At 40.7% G+C, this 24,418-nt stretch overlaps 1 protein-coding gene across 3 annotated transcripts in view; it reads right to left on the reverse strand.

Moving 5' to 3' along the window:
* Positions 1 to 24,418, reverse strand: part of SLC35F5 (solute carrier family 35 member F5) — a 286,304-nt gene that overhangs the window by 103,030 nt on the left and 158,856 nt on the right. For all 3 annotated transcript variants that reach the window (XM_053698004.1, XM_053698002.1, XM_053698003.1), the window contains 3 exons: positions 19,121 to 19,185; positions 2,031 to 2,135; positions 704 to 863 (listed from right to left, as the gene is read on the reverse strand). In XM_053698004.1, the coding sequence (XP_053553979.1) occupies positions 704 to 863; positions 2,031 to 2,135; positions 19,121 to 19,185 (330 nt within the window). The remainder of the gene's footprint in view (positions 1 to 703; positions 864 to 2,030; positions 2,136 to 19,120; positions 19,186 to 24,418) is intronic.

Below are 24,418 nucleotides of genomic sequence, written 5' to 3' on the forward strand. Positions count from 1 at the left end.
AATTTAAAGTTAGGGGGTGTTAGGTTTAGGTGTTAATAGTTTAATTTAGTGTTTTGTGATATGCGGGACCGGTGGTTTAGGGGTTAATAGGTTTAGTTTATTAGTTGCGATGTGGGGGGCTGGAGGTTTAGGAATTAATAGGTTTATTTAGGTGTTGGTGATGTCTGGGTGGCGGATTAGGGGTTAATAACTTATTAGTGTCAGCTATGTCGGGGAGCGGCGGATTAGGGGTTAATCACTTTATTTAGGTGTTGGCGATGTTGGGTAGCAGATTTGGGGTGTTTAGACTAGGGGTTTACGTTAGGTTTAAACGTAACTTTCTTTTCTCCATAGACATCAATGGGGTTGCGTCACGGCGATCTCCATTCCACGATCGCAGGTGTTAGGTTTTTTTCTAAAACTCTCTCCCCATCGATGTCTAGGGGGAAAAAGTGCATGAGCACATCAAGTCAGCCCTTGGCTTTTGTGCGGTATGAAGCTTAACGCACCATAATGCACAACACAAGGAGGCCTTTCATTAACTCGTAATGGCAGCACTATGGAGACTGCAATAACGCAATTTTTTGCCGTTATTTTCGCACCCTGTTTAGCACAAAACTTGTAATCTAGGTGATAAACTCTATAGGTCATTTAACTGAAAGAGTGCTAACCATTACATTTGAAACATTTAGATGGCTTCTAATTCAAAAAAGAATGTACTCACCACAACCACAGGAATTCAGACAGCACCGTTCCTATAAGCCCATTGATTACGATGTATATCCAAACCAACTTGTTGGGAAGCTCAAATGCTTCGAACCCAGTGTAGTGCAACAGGAAAAACCCCGGCCAGAGCAGAAGTAGGTTAAAAAGCCCTACAAAGCCTGCAACACAAAGGGCAAATATCATAAAAAAAGCACTGATTTTAGCAATACAGCACTTAAAGGGATATGATTCCCACATATTTTTTTCCCTGATTTACATAGAGTGACTTCTTTAATTAGCTATTAAAGTGATATGAAATCCATTTTTTCATGATTCATATAGAGCATGCAATTTTAAGCAACTTTCTAATTTACTCCTATTATCAAATTTTCTTTGTCCTCTTTGTATCTTTATTTGAAAAGCAAATGTAGCCACCAATCAGCAAGCGTTGCCTAAGTGCTGAACAAGAAATGGGTCGGCTCCTTAGCTTACATTCCTGCTTTATCAAATAAAGATACCAAGAGAACGTAGAAAAATTGATAGGAGTAAATTAGAAAGTTGCTTAAAATTGCATGCTCTATCTGAATCATGAAAAAATGGGTTTCATATCCCTTTAATAGCTAATTTAAGAAGTCACTCAATGTAAATGCTATTTTCCAGGTTTCTTTGGCTTATGACAGAGGGAATGAAGTGACTCAACAAATGAACGGTAGTTCATTACAGAAGCAACTGTCAGAAACATAATGATTTTATATGAATAGTTTAATGAATAATTAAAAAAGGGTTATTGTGGGAAGAATGTTTGTGTCCTAGGGTTAATTATCTATGTAACCCTAGAGGAATACAATCTTCTAATGTTCCATTCAGTAAACAAACGTTACAGTAAAGGGAATAAGAAGTGACCCTGAATTACCATGGTCTTTCATTAATCTACAGTTTGGAGAACAAAAATTACAAACTTTTTGCACACATTTTTCATTTGAGGGTGTTCATCCTTTGGTAAATTATGTTGTTATTATTCCAGCCATAATCCGAATATTAATTACATATGAATAGTAAATGCAAAAGAAAAAAATGCAATGTCTATAACAAAACAAATAAAAATACAGCAGCAAAACTAACAGCTCTGAAACACAGGAGATTCATCCAAAATAAGATTTCATCTTAATGTGCTGATGGTCCCTTAGATAATTTGTGGCTTGTCACTGAGATATTGGTGATAATGCAGACATAAATATTCTTGTTTTTTCCAATAAAGAAGATGCCAATATTTATTATATTTTCATTGTCTATTAAATAACTTTCAAATCATTTACTATAGTATAAAAATAAGTGAAACATCTTACCAAAAAACATTGGTATATCAAGTTTGTCTTCTCTATCCACTTTCCTCTTTATCATAACAATATACACAGCGTAGAGCATTGCACCTGCCAGAGACCAGAGGGAGCCTAAGAAAACACAAGAAAAACACAGGTAGAAAAAAATTGACCAAATTCCTAATCAGTAGTCATTTTGAATTCTCAAGTTCTCCACATTGTATAGAAAAAAGCCTATCAAATTTACTGTCAATTACCTATAAAACACATTTGCCCTACCATTTAGGTATCTCAAGCATCTTTGCTGGGCCCACAAAAAGAAATGACATATAAAGAGAAAGACAAGTCTACCAAGCCAGTTCGCTTCTCTTCCACACTTGTTCTTCCTCTCACTGTACAACTGAAGCATGAATCTTCTTCATTGCACTACCCATTAATGCAGTACACTGCCCTATTACAAGATAATACATCATCCTTAATCCTGTTCATTGTTCTGTGCATAACTAAAGCCCAACTTATCCTGACTGTATTAAGCAACACATTTTTTCACTTCAGGCTTCACAAACAACTAGGAAAAAGAGAAAACCCTTTGCCAGGCAGTATAACAGTGCAGTTTGTGAGGCAGTATCCCAGTGTAACAGTGCAGTATCCTAGCATAACAGCAGTATGTGAGGCAGCATCCCAGTATAACAGTGCCGTATGTGAGGCATTATCCTAGCATAAAAGCAGTATGTGAGGCAGTATCTAAGTATAACAGTGCAGTATCTGAGGCAGTATCCCAGTATAATAGTGCAGTATGTGAGGCAGAATCCTAGCATCCCAGTATAACAGTGCAGTATGTGAGGCATTATCACAGTTAAAAAAGTGCAGTATGTGAGGCAGCATCTCAGTACAACAGTGCAGTATGTGAGGCAGTATCCAGTATAACAGTGCAGTATGTGAGGCAGTATCCCAGTATAACAGTGCAGTATGTGAGGCAGCATCCAAGTATAACAGTGCAGTATGTGAGGCAGCATCCCAGTATAACAGTGCAGTATGTTAGGCAGTATCCCAGTATAACAGTGCAGAATGTGAGGCAGTATCCCAGTATAACAGTGCAGTATGTGAGGCAGTATCCTAGCATAACAGCAGTATGTGAGGCATTATCCCAGTTAAAAAAGTGCAGTATGTGAGGCAGTATCCAGTATAACAGTGCAGTATGTGAGGCAGCATCCCAGTATAACAGTGCAGTATGTGAGGCAGCATCTCAGTATAACAGTGCAGTATGTGAGGCAGCATCTCAGTATAACAGTGTAGAATGTGAGGCAGTATCCCAGTATAACAGTGCAGTATGTGAGGCAGTATCCCAGTATAACAGTGCAGTATGTGAGGCAGTATCCCAGTATAACAGTTCAGCATGTGAGGCAGTATCCCAGTATAACAGTGCAGTATGTGAGGCATTATCCCAGTATAACAGTTCAGCATGTGAGGCAGTATCCCAGTATAACAGTGCAGTATGTGAGGCAGTATCCCAGTATAACAGTGCAGTATGTGAGGCATTATCCCAGTATAACAGTGCATTACGCAAGGCATTATCCCAGTATAACAGTGCAGTATGTGAGGCAGTAATCCCAGTATAACAGTTCAGCATGTGAGGCAGTATCAATATATAACAGTGCAGTATGTTAGGCAGTATCCCAGTATAACAGTGCAGTATGTGAGGCAGTATCCCATTATAACAGTTCAGCATGTGAGGCAGTATCAATGTATAACAGTGCAGTATGTGAGGCAGTATCCCAGTATAACAGTGCATTACGCAAGGCATTATCCCAGTATAACAGTGCAGTATGTGAGGCAGTAATCCCAGTATAACAGTTCAGCATGTGAGGCAGTATCAATATATAACAGTGCAGTATGTAAGGGCAGTATCCCAGTATAACACTGCAGTATGTGAGGCCGTATCTCAGTATAAGAGTTCAGTATGTCAGCAGTAATCCCAGTATAACAGTTCAGTATGTGAGGCAGTAATCCCAGTATAACAGTGCAGTATGTGAGGCAGTATCCCAGTATAAGAGTTCAGTATGTGAGGCAAGATACTTAGAGCATTGGTTTTAAAACTTGTCCTCAGGCCTCCTGAACTGGCCAGATTTTGAAGATATCAGAACTGGAGCACAGGTGAAACAATTAGCTGATTAGTAAACATGGTTATTTTACCTGCTCTTATCTAAGGTAATCCTGAAAATCTGGCCTGTTGGGGAGGTCTGAGGACAGGTTTGGAAACCAGTGAACTAGAGTAAAAGGCAGTATTCAAGAAAAAGCATCTCCACATAACTTAAATCATCTACAGGGCATGCACATCCTTTTGTCCTGCTCTCATTATATACAACTGCATAAATATTCTCATTATTGCAGCAAAGCACACATTCTCCTCCGTACAATCAGCCATGCATATCCTCCTCACTCTTCTATCCATTATCAGAGCATGTATTCTTACTGCTCTATCGATCACCCAGCATACGTACATTGTTAATAACTGCTCTACTTTATAAATACTATGCTTTTATAAAACATAGATAACAACTTTGCATAGGGTGAAAAACATAAATTATGCTTACCTGATAATTTAATTTCCTTCTGTAAAAGGAGAGTCCACAGCATCATTCCTTACTGTTGGGAAATACTGAACCTGGCCACAAGGAAGAGGCAAATACACCCCAGCCAAAGGCTTAAATACTCCCCACACTTCCCTTATATCTAAGTCATTCTGCCAAGGGAACAAGGAACAGTAGGAGAAATATCAGGGTATAAATGGTGCCGGAAGAGAAAAACAAATTTTGGTCCGTCCATCGGAGTGTACGGACGGGGGCCGTGGGCTCTCCTCATACAGAAGGAAATTAAATTATCAGGTAAGCATAATTTATGTTTTCCTTCTTAATATGAGGAGAGTGCACGGCATCATTTCTTTCTGTTGGGAAAACTATACCCAAGCTCTAGAGGACACTGAATGATAATGGGAAAGTTAAAGAAAAGATGGACCCAAATCTGAGGGCACCACAGCCTGTAAAACCCTTTCTCCCAAAAGCTGCTTCAGCCGAAGCAAAAAGGTCAAACTTGTAGAATTTTGAAAAAGTATGTAAGGAGGACCAGGTAGCCGGAAGGAACCACAATCTCCTGATTGATGTAACGATCAGACACCACCTTAGGAAGAAAACCCAAGCGAGTACGAAGGACAGCATTATCAGTGTGGAACACCAGATAAGGAGGCTCACATTGCAAGGCAGCCATTTCAAAAACTCTGCGTGCTGACGCATTAGCCAAAAGAAAAAGAACCATCCAGGACAACAATTTGATGTCAACTGAATGCATAGGCTCACACAGAGCCTGTGGTAAAAACTTAAGTACAAGATTCAAACTCCAAGGTGGAGCTTTAGATCTAAACACAGGTCTGATCCTAATCAGAGCCTTAATGAAATATTACACGCCAGGGAGCTCTGCGAGCCTCTTGTGCAGCAAAACAGAAAGGGCCAAAATCTGTGCCAGGCTAAACCACGCTCTTCACACCAGAATAAGTAAGCTCTCCACACCTTATGATAGATGCAGCGAGTAACAGGCTTACAAGCCTGAATGAGTTTGTCAATAACGCTCTCAGAGAAACCTCTCTTGGCTAAGACTAAGCGTTCAATCTCCACGCAGTCAGCCTCAGAAAATCTAGATTTTGATGAACAAAGGATCCTGTTCCAGCAGATCCCTGCGACAAGGTAACTTCCACGGAGGAGATGAGGACATCCCCAGGTCCGCAAACCCCATCCTTCACGGCCACGATGGACCAATCAGTATCACTGATGCAGGCCCCTACACGGGGAAGAAGTGTTAACGGCGGAAAAATGTAAATTAGATTGAACCTTCAAGGCACCGATAATGCATCAATTAGCTCCGCCTTAGGATCCCTGGACCGTGACCCATATCTGGGTAGCTTGTAATTGAGCTGGGATGGAGAGACCATTCCCCCGGATGAAAGGATTGTCTGCTGAGGAAATCCTTTTCCCAGTTGTCCACACTCGGAATGTGGATCGCTGACAGCGAGCAATTGTGGGCCTCCACCCAATCCAGAATCCGAGATACTTCCCTTTGCTAGGGAGCTCCTTGTTCCCCCCTGATGGTTGATGTAAGCCACAGAGGTTATGTTGTCTGATTGGAATCTTATAAACTAGGACGAACCCAGAAGAGGCCAAGCCTTCAGAGCATTGAAGATCACTTGAAGTTGCAAAATGTTGATCGGGAGGAGGGATTCCTCTCGAGTCCACATGGGGAGCTGTTGGTGATTGGTCTCATGCTGGACACCATGAGACCAATCACCTCCATACACCGAGCCACAGAGGGCCTTAAGGAGGTCTGGAGGGCAAGACAAGCTGAAGTTAGCTTGTAACGTCTCTGGTCTGTAAGGAATATCCTCACAGATATGGAGTCTATTATAGTACCCAGGAATTCCACCCTGGTACTGGGAATAAGAGAACTCTTTTCTAAGTTTATATTCCACCCATGAGATCGAAAAAGAAACTTTAGAGATCTCGAATGGTCTTCTGCCAGACGATAGGATGGTGCTTGAACCAGAATATCGTCCAAGTATGGTGCTACTGCTATACCTCTGTTTCTGGCCACTGCAAGCAGAGACCCTAGGACCTTCATAAAAATTCTTGGAGCAGTAGCTAGACCAAATGGTAGTGCTGGTCAAGGACTGCAAACCTTAGGAACTTGAAGTGATCCTTGTGTATTGGAACGTGAAGGTAAGCATCCTTCAGATCTATAGTAATGAACATACCCACCTGAACTAAGGGAAGGATGGACCTTATCGTCTCCATCTTGAACGAGGGGAAAGATAGGTCCAGAATCGGGCGGAAAGTTCCCTCCTTCTTTTGGACCACAAAAAGGTACCGGGACAATGACTCCTAGGGAGGAGAGATCCCTCACGCACACCAGAAAGGCTTCTCGCTTTTCTGGCCTTGAAGACAGTTTTGAAAAGAGGAATCTGCCCCTGGGTGGATGAGACTTGAAACCTATCTTGTATCCCTGAGCGATGACCTTCAGGACCCACGGGTCTAGCACGGTCTCAAACCAAGCGTCTGAAAAGAGCGACAGTCTGCCTCCTACAAGATCCAGAGCCGAATGGGGGCCGCCCCTTCATGCCAACTTTGTCTCGGCGGGCTTCTAGCTCTGCATCGATTTATTCCTGGACTGTGCCAGCTTCCAAGTCCCCTTGGATTGCTCTGGTTTTACAGAGGGCTGCGGACGTTGGGATTTATCCGAACGGAAGGAACAAAAATTAGGACCTTGTCGAGGGCGGAGCTAGCCAGCCTAGGAGATGGCTGCTTTCTTTTAGAGCTCCTCAACCCTATCTGTATGAGGACGAAATAGGCTCATGCCGCAGCCTGTTTGGCAGATACATTAAGTGGCTAACGCTTTCAATCAGAGGCTTTACACCCCGGAGCAGGCTTTCTCAACAATTATAGCACCGGAACACCACCTTTAATAGACCGCATTACCGCGGCCTCCTCATAACCGCCTGCTCTATACAGTCTAACAGCGCAACACCGGAGCACTTAGACAATACATTCTGATTGATCGGTCCAGTCCGTGAGCTCCGGGAACTAACGTGAGATACTGGGTATTATAATCTGGCCCTTTGAAGCAGAGGTGAGCCCCGCGGTAGGCCGCAGCCTATCCTAAAGTTACATACGCAACTATATTTCTGCCTGAAGCGCTTAGCACTGACAAGTGGCGCATCAGGAAATATCCTAATTGCTGGTCAGATTCTTGAACATGTTCTTATTAATGAGACCACATATACATTACAAGACAATGCTCATAACCTATAATTATCCCCTGTAATGTATTACCGGAGGCCCATACACTAATCCCAGAGCACCTATCTAGCACAGAACTGTGAAACACATCTAGAGGGACAAAATTTCACTTTCCTCAATGTTTACATAAGCTCTCACTCACTAAGATATTACTGATAACGAGCTCCGGAGGTGTCCTCATTTATCAGAGCAGAGATTACTTTACAACCTATTTACATATGCTCCTGGGGACGCCACTAAAGACACAGATATTTGGGACTTTTTTTTTTCTTCACTCTTTATTGACATTTACTGGTGACACATACCTATATCAGCTATTGCTAAAATGTCGCCAAAAAAAGGCAGCAAGCCAAATAAAAACAGCAAGCAACTGAAAACTACATCTCATACTGTGAATACATTTTTTAAGACCCTGGAAGCTAAATCCAACACTGCAGATGAAGCAGATCCCTCTGAACTACCCTCATGTCAAAGCTCATCAGAATCTGAAGGTGAACATCCTGCTGAGAATATCACTATACCTACAGCGCTTTTTAACTCTATCCCTTCAAAAAAGGACTTTTCATAACTAATCATCCAAGTCAAGCAATGTATAAAAGAAGAAATTTCAGACCTCAAGAAAGATATCTTAGAAATGGGACATAGGGTAGAAACACTCGAAAACACACAAGATGCTCAAGCAGAGGCTTTTGCAGAGCTTCATAACACTATTCAACGCCAGGGCGTAAACATCTCAGAATTGGAGGACAAGCTGGACGATGTAGAAAACCACAGCAGACGCCATAACATCAGGCTGAGAGGTATACCTGAAGAAATTGCTACATCAGATCTCGAACAATACCTCCAAAGTTTTTTCAATGCCTTGAAAAAAGAAGAAATACCGAAAAAAATTGATATTGACAGAGCCCACAGGGCCCTTCGCCCTAAACCATTAGCTGACCAACCGCCAAGGGACGTTATAGTCCGAATCACCAATTACCAAGTAAAAGAAGAATTAATGAAACTCGCCAGAGAGCAACAACCCCTTAAACATGAGAATGTAGAGATACAGATGTATGCTGACCTTTCTCAAAGGACACTTTCCAAGCGCAGGGATCTTAAGCCGCTAACAACGGTTCTAAGGAGGAGAAACATCCCATACAGATGGGGTTTTCCCTTCCATCTGATAATTCTTTGGAGGGGCAGACGCCTGTCGTGTTCCTCCACGGACGACATTCCATCTATCTGCAAAGAACTAGACATCCAAACACCTCAGCTGAATGAGTGCCCTCCTGCTCAAAACAAAGATCATACTGCCAAGAACCCCCCACCTCTTCCGCAGAGGAAGGAGTGGATACCAGTCCGACACAAAAGGCCGCAGAAACCAGCTCAATCCCAGATGTCTCCTGGAGGTGATATAGGCTGACTTTGACATACAGAGGTTGTACACACCCTTAATTATCACCTTTTCTATATCACCGCTCTGGTTATTTAAGATACCCAGGGGAGTTACTATGTTCCCTGATGGGGTTTTCCTCATTTTGGGTCGAGACTTGATCCCCTGTTCCTAAATTTGCCCCTAAAGTTTGTTTCTCAACCCACTTAAGGTATATTGTTACACTTGTTATCTGCAAAATGTTGCATGTTTGTTATAAGCAATAATGTTTAATTGTTCTCATACAGTTGGGAGATTATCTCCTCATTTTAGGAATGTTTACTGTACTTGACGTACTAAATGTGATTTGTTTCTTACTCTTTTTAATATCTATCTCTCTTCTTCTAACTTCTTCAACCCTCTTCTCTTCCTTCCTCTCATACCTTAGAATCCTAACACACGTGAAGCCCACACCACCAGTCACAATACCATCCCTCAAAATAACACAACCCTTCTCTTATACACAAAATGAATAACCAAACACCACATGATTTAATTATTTTTACACAAAATGTTAAAGGTTTAAATTGCCCCCAGAAAAGAAGAATGGCCATTAATGACCTTCAGAAAAAAGGAGGACACATACTAATGCTTCAAGAGACGCACTTCAAATCTAAAAACATCCCCAAATACTTTTCCCCACAATACCCACATCACTACCATAGCACAAACCCTAGCAAGAAAATCAATGGGGTCAGTATCCTCATCCATAAATCTATCCCTTTTACTAAGACACGATGCATTACTGACAAAGAAGGTAGATATATTTGCCTAAAAGGCATACTATATGGAAAACCGGTAACCTTAGTTAACGTATATGCCCCCAATTCCAAACAAGACAGATTTGTGAACTCCATATCAGACTTCATTGTGAAAGAAATAAAAGGCTCCCTTATACTTGCGGGGGACTTTAACTTTCCCCTAGATCCCAGAGTGGATTGTTCAAATCCAGAGTCTAGAACCAAAACCCCAAACCTCACCAAGATTTGGTGGAAATTTAAATCCTTAGGCCTACACGATGTGTGGAGATATTTCAACCCTCAAAAACGTGATTACACCTTCTTCTCCCATCCTAAACGCAATTACTCTAGATTAGATTACATATTAGTTGACCATTTACTCCTATCCCACTCCAAACAATCGCAGATAAAACACACCTCCTGGTCTGACCATTCTCTAGTCTCATGCCACATTAAATGGCCTTCAGCTCCCATTAGGGCCTTCCAGTGGAGACTGGATGACTCTATCTTATTAGATCCAACTCAGACCAAGCGTTTCACAAATCTTATTACAGAATATTTTGCGCTTAATTCCACACCAGATATGAACATCACATCCCTCTGGGAAGCCCATAAATGTACTATTAGGGGAGAATTTATAAAAACAAAAGCACAAATCAAAAAGAAAAACAGATTAGAGATAGATTGTCTTTCCTCTGAAATATCCAACTTAGATTATGCTCACAAAGTTAACCCCCTCGATAATGAGATCCAAGAGAAACTCAGAGCAAAAAGAGATAGATTAAACTCCATTCTCCACATCAAGGCACAAAGACAATTGTTATTTCTCCAACAAACTTATTATAAAGAAGGCAACAAACCAGGGAAACACCTTGCAAAAGCTTTAAAAAAACAACAGCAGAAAACCTATATACACTCTATAAAATCATCTAGAGGTAAATACATAGAAGACACCAATTCCATAGCGGATGAATTCAAAACATTTTACCATAAATTATACAACTTATTCCCGAATAGAGACATCCAAAATCATCGCCAATTATGCTCTCAATACCTTGAAAATATCCCGATCAAACAATTGACCCAGAACCAAGGCGAATTACTGGAAAAACCCATTTCCCCCTTGGAAGTAAAAGACGCAATACGGCAACTTAAACAAAATAAAGCCCCTGGCCCAGATGGCCTCACAGGGTTTTATTATAAAACATTTGCAAATCTACTAATCCCCCACTTAACAGACTTATTTAACCATATCAATGACTCCCATCCCTTCCCTGACATAACACTCCAGGCCAATATCTCTGTTATTGCTAAACCCGGTAAAACTACAGACTCCCCAGCCAATTTTAGACCTATTTCTTTACTTAACATAGATTTAAAACTTTACGCTAAGATACTAGCCTCTCGTCTTAATAAAATTTTGCCGACCATAATCCACCAGGATCAGGTAACATAGTAACATAGTAACATAGTAGATAAGGTTGAAAAAAGACTGAAGTCCATCGAGTTCAACCTATACAAATCTAAAATACTTACAAAAAGCTCCAGTTAAGCTTAAATAACCCCATTAAAATGTGACCCATTTAATACTAGCAATCATATCCATGAATTTTGTTTATATACAGAAATTTATCCAGACTAAATTTCTAGGTTTTGTGCCCCGTAGAGAAGCGAAAGACAACACAGTTAAGGTTCTAAATCTCCTAGAATACATTTCGACTAACAAATCCCCGACGGTTTTCCTTTCGACTGACGCCGAAAAGGCATTTGACAGACTTGACTGGACTTTTCTACAAGAAACCCTAAGACGTTACAAATTCCCAGATTCTTTTATCCAAAAGATAATGGCCCTCTACACTAATCCTACAGCCCAAATCAGAATAAACGGTACGCTCTCAAACCCCTTCGAAATTAGAAACGGATCTAGACAGGGATGCCCATTATCCCCACTCTTATTTATTCTCGCCCTAGAACCGCTAGCTACCAAAATACGACACAACGACCAGATTCAAGGGATAGTTGTTGGGGACCATACCCACAAATTAGCAATCTTCGCGGATGATATCCTCCTGACTCTCACAAATCCACTCCCCTCCCTTAGAGCCACTATTTCGGAACTAGATCTATATGGGACCGTATCCAACTTCCAGATCAATGTGTCAAAATCTGAATATCTCCCTATTAATATATCCAATCAATCACTAGATGAACTGAAGTTATCCTGTCCCCTCAAACTACAGACAAAATTTCTGAAATACCTAGGCCTCCGCATTACCCCCAACATAACAGACCTGCGCATGCAAAATTATAGCTCCTTAATCTCAGAGTTTAAAACCCTTACTTCAACTTGGCTACCCAAAAATATATCTTGGCTAGGCAGGATACATGCGGCAAAAATGACCTTACTGCCTAAAGTTCTATATATTCTTCAAACACTCCCCATCCCAGGTATCCAGAAAGACCTAGATACACTGCAAAAAATTATAAACGACTACATCTGGAAACGCAGGCCCCCTAGAATTAATAAAACTACGCTGTATAAACTCCCTAAAGATGGGGGTCTTGGAGTCCCACATCTTCGTTCATATAAACTTGCTATTTCACTACAAAGAATATCTGACTGGTGCAAACTTAGAGGCCCTTACCCCAAGCAATGGGTTCAAATAGAAAACACCCTATCCCTATCACATAAATTAGACGAGCTTTGCTGGAATCCTGAGTTTTTCCATAAGCACATTATTTCATCCTCATCCATGACAAATGAGACGTGGTCAGATTGGAGACGAATTAGCAAAACTCCGAACAAAATATCTTCTAGATATTCTCCTCTCACCACGCTCTTAAATAACCCGGAATTTCCCCCAGGCCTTAACCTAGTACCCCCCTACTCTTCAACACATACCAACTCCCTCCCTATCCACCTTTTGACAGATAATACACACAAACTCAAAACTAAAATTCAATTAGACTCCTTGAACCACCCATTTCTATCCTCTTGGTTTAGACTTCATCAAGCGAAACACTACATTTCAACACACAAATGTATAAAAGATTTAACACGGTCTCTCACCCCCTTTGAACAATTATGCCACTCAATAGAAGACACACCAAGAACAATCTCCAAACTTCATAAACTAATTCTACAGGATACTTTCCCCCTCCTCCCCTCTTATACAAAGAGATGGGACATGGAACTTCAGACTAACACTTCCCCCAAAACTTGGGCACGCAGATTTGACACACTAACACATTCTGCTCATTCGGCGCTAGCCAAAGAAACTAACATTAAAATTGTGATGAGATGGTACTTAACACCAACACGATTAAAATCTATATATAAAAATACGTCAAAACTCTGCTGGAGATGCTGCACACAAGAGGGCCACATCACCCACATTTGGTGGGATTGCGAACATATAAAGCCTTACTGGTCACGAATATTTCAAAATATTAATAAAATATTAAGCACAAATATATCTCCCACTCCTGACCTAGTCTTGCTATGTCAACCTCCCGCCATCACATGTAAAATAAGAAAACACCTATATCAATTAATGTTAAACGCAGCAAACCAGCTAATTCCTAAAAAATGGAAATCTATGTCGTTACCCTCTATCCAAGAATGGATAGCACTGGTTCAAAGAAACCTCCTCTTGGAAAGACTATACTACCTTAAATTGGGCCAAATTGCCTTATACCAGGATATGCTCTTTCTCTGGGAATCTTTCACACTTGCTACTAAGTAGACCCAAATCAACATATAACTGCCCCCCTATATTGTGCAAAACGACCCAACTTCATCTCCCCCAACTAGGATATCTCCATCTTTTCCTAATACAATACTCATTGTACCAAGTGGGGTTTGCTCCACAGAAATGTCAATCTCAGACCAGTGGTGAGGGTGAATGTTAGATTTTAGAAGAAAAAAAAAAAAAAAAAAATAGTAGCTAGATTAGCTAGACTAGACATAGCTAATATGAGAGCTTTATACTGTCCTTATACCCTCTTCCTATCTTTTCATTCTATACTTTTCTTCCTTTTTCCTTCCATTTTCCTCTTCTTTCCTCAATTTCTATTAAGTGTCATTTTCTTTTGTGTTTTGAGATAAGTTTACCTCACTCAGTATGTATCCATAGCGTACTGCGATTTGGGGAAAAAAAAAAAAAAAAAAAGACTATCCACAGCCCCTCTAAGAAGGTAATCCATTAGTCCTATCTTTGAATCAACAGGAGAGCCTTCAAATACGTTGAACTTTAACTCGCCCCACTCCCGAGAGCTCCTCCGCCACAGCACAAGATGTATAAAATTAAAGAACATTGGACTATGGTATAACCCTACAATAAGGACAATCCCCTTAGCAAACGTTTTGTTTAATCCTCACCCAGCATTAATCTGTTGGGAATATTTTATATATATTTTGATGTGATGGTAACCTGTTATTTTTTTCATTTGTTCACTTCATGTCTTGAATTGGAAATAAAAAGAAAACATAAATAAAAAAAAAAAAATTAGGACCTTGTCCCTTACCTTGTTCTTCTTATCCTGCGGTAAAAAAGGCACCTTTGCCTCCAGTAACCGTGGAGATAATCCAGTCCAGGCCTGGACCAAATAGAATCTTTCCCTTAAATGGACTTCAGCCAGAGTGCCCTACGGGCTTGAACAGAAAAACCTGAAGCCATGGCATTCAGGCGAATAATTTGCATATTTGCATCACAAATAAAAGAATAAGCCACCCTTAAGACCTTATTTCTTTCCTGGATCACGTCAAGGGGACCCTCCAACTCGATCAATTCAGATAAGGAGTCGCACCAGTAGGTAGTCGCTCCAGCAACAGCCGGTTGAAACAAATATCCCGTATGTTGAAACATCTTTCTTAACAGGGTTTCAATCTTCTTATCCATGGGCTCTATAAACGACGAACTATCCTCAAGCGGGATAGTAGTGCTCTGGGAGCTGTGGCAAGGCCAAATGGAAGAGCCACAAACTGAAAGTGTTTGTCCAGAAAAACAAATCTCAGGAATATGTGATGATCCCTGTGGATGGGAACATGAAGATACTCATCCTTCAAATCTATGGTCGTCATGAACTGACCCTCTTGAACCAGAGGAAGAATGGAACGAATAGCTTCCATTTTGAAGGACGATACCCTGAGAAACTTCTTGAGATCTAAAATGGGTCAAAAAGTTCCCTCTTTTTTGGGAACCTCAAACAGGTTTGAATAAAATCCTAGACCCTGTTCCCTTATTGGAACTTGAACAATCACTCTCAGGTAAAAAAAGGTCCTAAATACAGTTCAAGAATGCCTCTCTTTTTACCTGATCTACAGATAGTCTTGAAAGGTGGAACTTGCCCTTGGAAAGAAAGGATTTTAATTTTTTTTGTAACCCTGAGATACTATGTCCACAGCCCAAGGATCTGGGACATCCCGTATCCAGGCTTGACAAAACTGAGAAAGTCTGGCTCCCAATTGATCCGATCCCGGACCAGGGGCAAAGCCTTCATGCTGACTTAGAATCAGCTGTGGACTTTTTATACTGCTTCCCCTTGTTCCAAGACTGGTTGGATTTCCAAGAAGGCTTGAACTGTTCCTGCTTGTAAGAGGAAGACTTCTGACTTCTGAAGTTACGAAAGGAACGAAAATTACTTAGGCGTCCTTTAGGTCTATTCTTTTTTATCTTAAGGAAGAAAAGACCCTTTTCCAACCGTAATCTCAGAAATAAATTCTGCCAGAACAGGTCTAAACAAGGTCTTACCCTTATAAGGAAGCGCCAAAAGCTTAGACTTGGAGGTAACATCAGCCGACCAAGGTTTAAGCCACAAAGCCCTGCGGGCTAAAACAGTGAAACCAGGCATCTTGGCTCCTAGTCTGATAACTTGCATGTTAGCATCAGAAATAAAAGAATTTGCTAATTTGAGAGCTTTAATCCTATCCTGGATTTCCTCTAACGGAGACTCTTCTAAAATAGAGTAAGACAAGGCATCGCACCAATAAGGTGCTGCACTTGCTACAGGGACAATACAAACTGCAGGTTGCCATTGAAGACCCTGATGAACATACATCTTTTTCAAGTAAGCCTCCAACTTCTTGTCCATGGGATCCTTAAAAGAACAACTATCTATAGGGATCGTAGTTCTCTTAGTCAGAGTAGAAATAGCTCCTTCTACTTTAGGCACCATGCGCCATGAATCCTTAATATAATTAGCAACAGGAAACATCTTTTTAAAAATAGAAGGGAAAAAAAGGAATCCCTGGCTTCTCCCATTCCTGAGAAATAATCTCTGTCACACGATCAGGAACAGGAAACACTTCCACGGAGAAAGGAACATCATAGTATTTATTAAGTTTACTAGATTTCTTAGGGTTGACAACAGAAGAATCAGAGTCGTCCAAAGTAGCCAATACCTCCTTCAACAGGATACGAAGGTGTTTAAGCTTAAATCTGAAGTTAACTTCTTCAGTATCAGGCAAAGGAGTTACACTGTCTGAATCTGAGATCTCACCCTCAGAAGCTACCGAGGTATCCTCCCCATTAGATTTATTAGGAAGGACAACCTGCGTATTAGCAGCTGGAACAGACACCTTAGCATCTGATAAATGTTTAGTCTAGTTTAGAAACACAGTAAAAGCAGATAATGCTGCAGAAGATATCCGAGTAGCAAAATCTGCAGGCAAATATACTCCTCCAGGAGAATGATAGGAACCGCAGGGCACTGCATGTGACACTAATGAAGCTTGGGACGCTTGAGGAGAAAGCTGTGGCATTGCCTGAACAGCATCATCCTGAGAGACTTTATTGGACTCAGAGGGAAAACAAACTTATCTTTAAATTCAAGAGTTCTAGCTAAACAAGCAGCACAGAATTGCATAGGCAAAACAATTTGTTCTTTAAGGCAATAACAGACAATTATCAAAAGACACAGAGTCTTGATCCATGTCCATAAAAATAAAGAATAAAGTTGATACTATCACTTTAAGAAACATAGAGCGAGAAAATAAGCAAACAGAGCCAGCTGTGACCCTCACGCTTAAAAAAAACTCTCAGCTAGAAAAATAACTAAGACAGGACCGTTGCACCTCAGCCGAACTGAGGTATCTTACCTGACCTCGCAAAAAAACCACACTGCATAAGCAACAAACGGAGCTTGCTGTGCAGAGAATTCCCCAGCCGATCCAAACACTCTCCTTCCTTGCAACAGACACTAACTCCGGAACAGAAAACAAGTTCTTCCCAATCAACCATAAATAGTTTTTTTGTAAGGTATTCATTGGAGTATTAATGATATATAGATACATTAATGTGCATTTCTACATAGGTAACATGTTAAGAAAACTGTTTTAGACTCTGTTCATATGTTTAAGCATAATGTATAAAAAACAATGATACCACCTTAATTAAGACAAAAAAACTTTTGGATTTATAAATAACACCTTTAATTTAGAGAAACTTTTACTGGACCAATGAGAAAAGGCATCTGATACCTATAAAAGGACCCACACACCTGCTCAGTCTTATCTTGATAACGCCTATTATAGGGTGAAACGCGTTGAAAGATAAGGCAGTGTGAGACTGACATATATATTTTTTTTACTACATGCCGGCGTTAACTTTGCAACTCCTAAATTAAATAACCCTGGTTAATGGACTTTGCTTATTGGTATGTATCTTTTGTTCCCTGCGTGCAGAGAGGTCTACAAAAGATTCAAAAGCACACTACGTTCACAACAGATTAAAAGCAGATTACGCTCTGAAAAATCTACTAAGAGGATATCAATTGCATCCATGATGCATAGAGGAGCAGCATTATCCTAACAGCTGACACGGAAAGGTATCCCCAGTGTGACGTAACCAAGAGTCACTAGTGTAAAGGGTGTGCGTCGAAGTAAGCGTTGAACTAAAGGTACCGGCTTTAATCTTCCGTTTAAAACCAAACTTTTATTGACTTATGGTGGATGAACTGTCATTACTTTTAATACCAATCTATTATTTTAAGGTGGTATATTAAATATAACTATGCTCAAAGATTATTAGCGGTTGAGGACTTTTGCACACCAATGTTTGGCAATATACATGTACACTTTTGTTTTTAGTAAATTTAAAAGTTCTACACAATTGTAGTCTGAATTTTAAGGGAGACGTCCCATCTTATATGATTGATCATATATTGTGAATCTTTATTAAATTATAATTTTTTAAATAGATATCTTAATCTGTATGAGCGCCCACTTAGTTTTTTCTTTTTACAGAATATTCAATGTATCACAGAAATCTGTGTTTTTCAGTTCTACCCTCAAATACCCCCTCAAAGGCCAGATGTCTGCCTGGGCTGGTCAGCTGGTCACTCGCTGTTACTCTCCTGTACTCAGGTAGTGAAATCCTGAGAATCTGGTCAGTTAGTGACATTTGAGGACTGGAGTTAAAAAACACTGAAATAAAGTGTGTTACCAGGAAAGTACAAGGTAAAATGTATAACTTTGAAAAAGTGTTACGGGGACATGTGTCAAATACAGGGCGACAGCAAAATATCACAAGGAAAGTTTGCCTCAATGGAATAAGCCCGATAAGCTGCATATGTGATAAAGTTCAATTCGGAAATATGGTAACATGAAAATGACTTCCCTCGTGATATGTTTTTTTCTAACATAAGTGGAATAATATTAAAGGGACATCAAAGTGGAAAATGACATACTCCCAACATGTATTTGTATTTTAACACTAGCAACCCTGCAATGCTATGTGTTTAACCTCCGCAAAAAAAGTTAAACACATAGCTGAAGTACCACCCAGGAGCTACAGAGCACTGCTGGTCCTGAGTGGAAAACTGTCAGTCACCAAATTAGCAGCGGCACTCACACAGCTGAGTCAAGCAAATATTGCTGCTGATTAGGTAAGCAGCCATGTCAACCAACAGTGATATTTTTTTTTCAATGGTACTTTAAAGAACTGTGTGTGACCTTCCTTTAATGTTTGTTACTCTAATATTTTTAAAGATATTCTGCATTTGCATTCAGAAAACTGCATTTTAGGGGTCAAAATAGTGATTGAGATTATTTTGGGGGTATCGAAAAATTGACACATTACTAGAGACTGTTCAAACTTATTTAAGATAAATGCAAATATTTACCAATGGTGTTTTCTCCTCCATTTCTGTCAGATCCTGATAAACTAACAAGTACTACACCTCCAATGCTGCAGGAAAAAAAAGTGCTTATGAGCAGAAGAGCAAGAATAACATAACAGTACATAATAATAATAATAATAGAAGTAATAAAGTGTGCAAGTTCACTATTAATAAGTACAATAAAACGGTGTAATATTCAATAAAATTAAATCTCAACTTTACATTCCAATTCAGTGTAATCCAGCGGCGCTGGGAGATAAGAAACCATCTGGTTTAGGGGTGTCCATAACCTTAGTGAGTTGGTCTGCTTTTTTGTGAAGTTTGTCACTGATCTACTTATACATGTGCTAAACATTTGTTCGCAAAACTGATGAATTAGGACCCACGAAGTGATGTGAAAACAGAATTTATGTTTACCTGATAAATTACTTTCTCCAACGGTGTGTCCGGTCCATGGCGTCATCCATTACTTGTGGGAAATGTTCTCCCCCACAGGGAAAGGCAAGGAGGGCACACAGCAAGAGCTGTCCATATAGCTCCCCCTCTGGCTCCGCCCCCCAGTCATTCGACCGACGGTTAGGAGAAAAAGGAGAAACTATAGGGTGCCGTGGTGACTAGTGTATAAAGAAAAAAATTTCAACCTGATTAAAAAAAAAAAAAAACCAGGGCGGGCCGTGGACCGGACACACCGTAGGAGAAAGTAATTTATCAGGTAAACATAAATTCTGTTTTCTCCAACATTGGTGTGTCCGGTCCACGGCGTCATCCATTACTTGTGGGAACCAATACCAAAGCTTTAGGACACGGATGAAGGGAGGGAGCAAATCAGGTTACCTAAACAGAAGGCACCACGGCTTGCAAAACCTTTCTCCCAAAAACAGCCTCCGAAGAAGCAAAAATATCAAATTTGTAGAATTTGGCAAAAGTGTGCAGAGAAGACCAAGTCGCTGCCTTACATATCTGGTCAACAGAAGCCTCGTTCTTATAGGCCCATGTGGAAGCCACAGCCCTAGTAGAGTGAGCTGTGATACGGTCAGGAGGCTGCCGTCCGGCAGTCTCATAAGCCAAGCGGATAATGCTTTTCAGCCAGAAAGAGAGAGAGGTAGCAGTAGCTTTTTGACCTCTCCTCTTACCAGAGTAAACGACAAACAAGGATGAGGTTTGTCTAAAATCTTTTGTTGCTTCTAAATAGAACTTTAAAGCACGAACATCTAAATTGTGTAATAAACATTCCTTCTTTGAAACTGGATTCGGACACAAAGAAGGAACAACTATTTCCTGGTTGATGTTCTTGTTGGAAACAACTTTTGGAAGAAAACCAGGCTTAGTACGCAAAACAACCTTATCTGAATGGAACACCAGATAGGGTGGATCACACTGCAAAGCAGATAATTCAGAAACTCTTCTAGCAGAAGAAATAGCAACCAAAAACAGAACTTTCCAAGATAGTAACTTAATATCTATGGAATGTAAAGGTTCAAACGGAACCCCTTGAAGAACTGAAAGAACTAAATTTAGACTCCAAGGAGGAGTCATGGGTCTGTAAACAGGCTTGATTCTAACCAAAGCCTGAACAAAAGCTTGTACATCTGGCAAAGCTGCCAGGCGTTTGTGCAACAAGACGGATAATGCAGAAATCTGTCCTTTTAGAGAACTAGCCGACAATCCTTTATCCAAACCTTCTTGGAGAAAGGAGAGAATCTTTGGAATTTTAAACTTACTCCAGGAGAATCCTTTGGATTCACACCAACAGATATATTTTTTCCATATTTTATGGTAAATCTTTCTAGTCACAGGTTTTCTGGCTTGGACCAGAGTATCAATCACAGAATTTGAAAACCCACGCTTGGATAAAATCAAGCGTTCAATTTCCAAGCAGTCAGCTGCAGAGAAACTAGATTGGGATGTTCGAATGGACCTTGTACTAGAAGGTCCTGTCTCAAAGGTAGCTTCCATGGTGGAGCCGATGACATATTCACCAGGTCTGCATACCAAGTCCTGCGTGGCCACGCAGGAGCTATCAGAATCACCGAGGCCTTCTCCTGTTTGATCCTGGCTATGAGCCTGGGGAGGAGAGGAAACGGTGGAAACACATATGCTAGGTTGAACGACCAAGGCGCCACTAATGCATCCACTAGAGTCGCCTTGGGATCCCTGGATCTGGACCCGTAGCAAGGAATCTTGAAGTTCTGACGGGACGCCATTAGATCCATGTCTGGGGGGCGGAGCTAGCCTAAGAACAGGGCAGACGTGGTGTGAGAGAGCTCCTGCAAGAAAATAATATAATAGTTGCTCAGAGACACCAGAACACCTTTCCCAGGGGTATTTTATCTTTCGGTGGTGACCGGAAGATCTGTAGCAGCGATAACAAGAGAGATTGGTGTTTTCTCCCTAACACTGATTGTGCACTTTGAGCTGAGACCGCAGGTGACCATCGGGCGGACCGGAATCCAGAGGTCCCGCAAGCCACTTCTACCCTGAGGCATCTAAACAGTGACCGGGAGTGCCGGTGAGTCAGAGGCACACTGGGGGGACACATTTATAGTTGAGCAAGCTTTAAGTTAAAGACATCGGTAAAAAGGCGCGAAAAACCGCCATTGCCGATTGACGTCACAGACAGCAGCAGAGTGAACCCGGAAGACAGAGCACAGCTAGCTAAGGGGCAAGACGCTGCAAGGAGAGAGGTGACAGCACAAAGCACTTATAGTTGGTGAACCCTCCAGAGCCTGCAGGTTAAACAGAAAGACATATGACCAGTGGATATTAACTTTGAACTCGCTCTGGAGGTTTATGGAGAGACTTTTACACTTTGCAATTGCCTAATAAATCAGCTGACAGCTCTAGCAAATACAGAGCTGTTTATAAAAAAAAAAAAAAAACAAGCGGTGCAAACCACGCTTAACATTTTTGTCATTAACGCCAAACACTTGGACATAGAAATGCAAAATAAAAGTTCACAGGAGTGAAGTCATAACATAGAGCTCCCAATCTTTTGCAAATAAGACCTCATAGACATTCTAAGAACCCATTAACCCCTTTGGGCCCACTGCTTGATCCATGCACTCTTTAACAAGCAATCAGGTGTCTTTGTAGTAGCAAACTACTCTACTGTTGCAGACCTGCAGAAGAGACTTTCTCTGACTTTTACCCAGTGTTTTTTTTTCTCTTACCACCCTCTCCCCCCCCCCTTTCCTGTCAGCCCTGTGTGGTGGCAGGTCATACCCCCTTTACCCTTCTCCGTGATCATCCTGTGAGGATAAATTCCCTGGGGAGAGGGAAACCACTAAATACCCGCACTCCCTGAAAATCACTTGATAAGCAATATTGGGGAATTGATAGGTCAATAATTTCCTCGATCAGAATGTGAAAAACACCCTAATCTGTACAGGGGGAATCAATCTCTAGCTGTCATAATGAAAACAACATCGATGTAACTTCCTATATGCTGCAATAACAAAATATACCTCAAGTTTCACTATATATAGATTGTCTGCCGGTCTACAACCTTTAAAGAAAAATAAGGACTAGACCAGATCCATTATTAGATTAAATACCCCACAGCTCATTGCTCAGCAAGAATAAGCCACTGTAACCAATAAAAGAGACCTGAACTCTTCATAACTTCATAACCCTCTTACTTGACTTATCTAATCCTGACCACCACTAAGATGACTTCCAAAAGATCCACTAAAGGGGATAAAACAATAAAATCTGCAGCTGTGTCTCAATTCTTTAAGCCTCCTTCAACAACCAAATCCACTCTGGAAACAGAAATGGACGAAGAATCTGACACTGACTTGCAACAACAACACCAAGACAAAAGTCCATTAACAAAAGCCGACCTCAGAAACCTGGTGTCCAAAAAAGACATTGCAGATAATTTCGAAAAATTGTGGGAAAAAATTGACTCTATACACACCTCAGTAACCAGTAGTCTATCTGAAATTAAATCAGACCTAATGGAGATGGGTAATAGGATAGAGACACTGGAAGATCAAAAAGATTCCATGGTGGACCAAATGGATGAAATGTCTCAAACTATCTCTACACAACAACAGACACTGGAAGAACTCCAAGACAAAATGGAGGATTTGGAGAATAGAAGTAGGAGGAATAATATCCGTCTCAAAGGAGTTCCAGAAGAAGTGACTCAATCAGAGATACTAGCCTACCTTACTCAGCTATTCACCCAGATTACAAATTCTCCAGCTGATTACACTTTTCACATAGAAAGAGCACATAGAGCGCTAAAACCAAAACCCAAACCAGGTCTACCTCCAAGAGACATTATCACCAAATTAACATTCTTTCCGGATAAAGAAAAAATTCTGCAAGCAGCAAGAAAGAACCCAACATATAAATATCAAGGCAATGTAATCCAATTTTATCAGGACCTTAGCATCAAAACTCTACAGAGGAGAGGAGCCCTACGTCCTCTTACAAGCCTACTTAGAAAACACCAGATCTTATATAGATGGGGTTTTCCATTTGCCCTACATATCATGAAAGACTCTAAGACTATCACACTCAAAGAACCAGAAGACATACCAGAGATATGTAGTATATTGGATCTAGAAACTCCTACCATCTCAAACACGATATCAACCCCGGCGAAGAACAAAGACACAGACAGACGCCCAGATCCTTCAAAGTGGCAGACAATCAATTATAAGAAACAAAAGATAAAAGAAACAAAGGGGAAAGTCTCCTAATCTAAACTACAAACAAAGTAGGACTGCAGCTATTTATTTTTTATCTTTCATAAACCTCGTTGCATGAATGATAACTGGGAGTAGATGAAAAGTAGAGGATGGGAGTAATCCAGATTGTCCTCAGACTGTCTGGAGGCGAAGACTTTCTAACCTCCAATTTAATGTAAACACCTTTTCAATGTTACCTGCTCCTAGTGACTTCATGATGCGAGATAAAAATAATGGTTATAAGATGTTGTGGGGATATACCCCCCCTATGTACAGTATTTTCTTGTTCACAGGTTCATGCTAATAATATGTTGTAAGTTATTCCTGGAAAAACCTCATACCGAGGATTTCAGATCATTGTTATTTATGTTATTGACATTATGTTTTCTTTTCAGTTCCCTCCCCATTCCCAATGACGACATGACACAGACCACCAAGCATAACTCTGACTGCTCACACACTCTAAGAATATTGTACCGGAGCAGAGGTCACCAGGTAATACTCATAATCCTGCAGCACACACACCTAAATATAACAAAATGACCCCTAACATAAAGATACTGTCCCACAATGTGAGGGGCTTAAACACAGACGTAAAAAG

This window comes from Bombina bombina, chromosome 1, assembly GCF_027579735.1.
Source record: "Bombina bombina isolate aBomBom1 chromosome 1, aBomBom1.pri, whole genome shotgun sequence".
Lineage (NCBI taxonomy): Eukaryota > Metazoa > Chordata > Amphibia > Anura > Bombinatoridae > Bombina > Bombina bombina.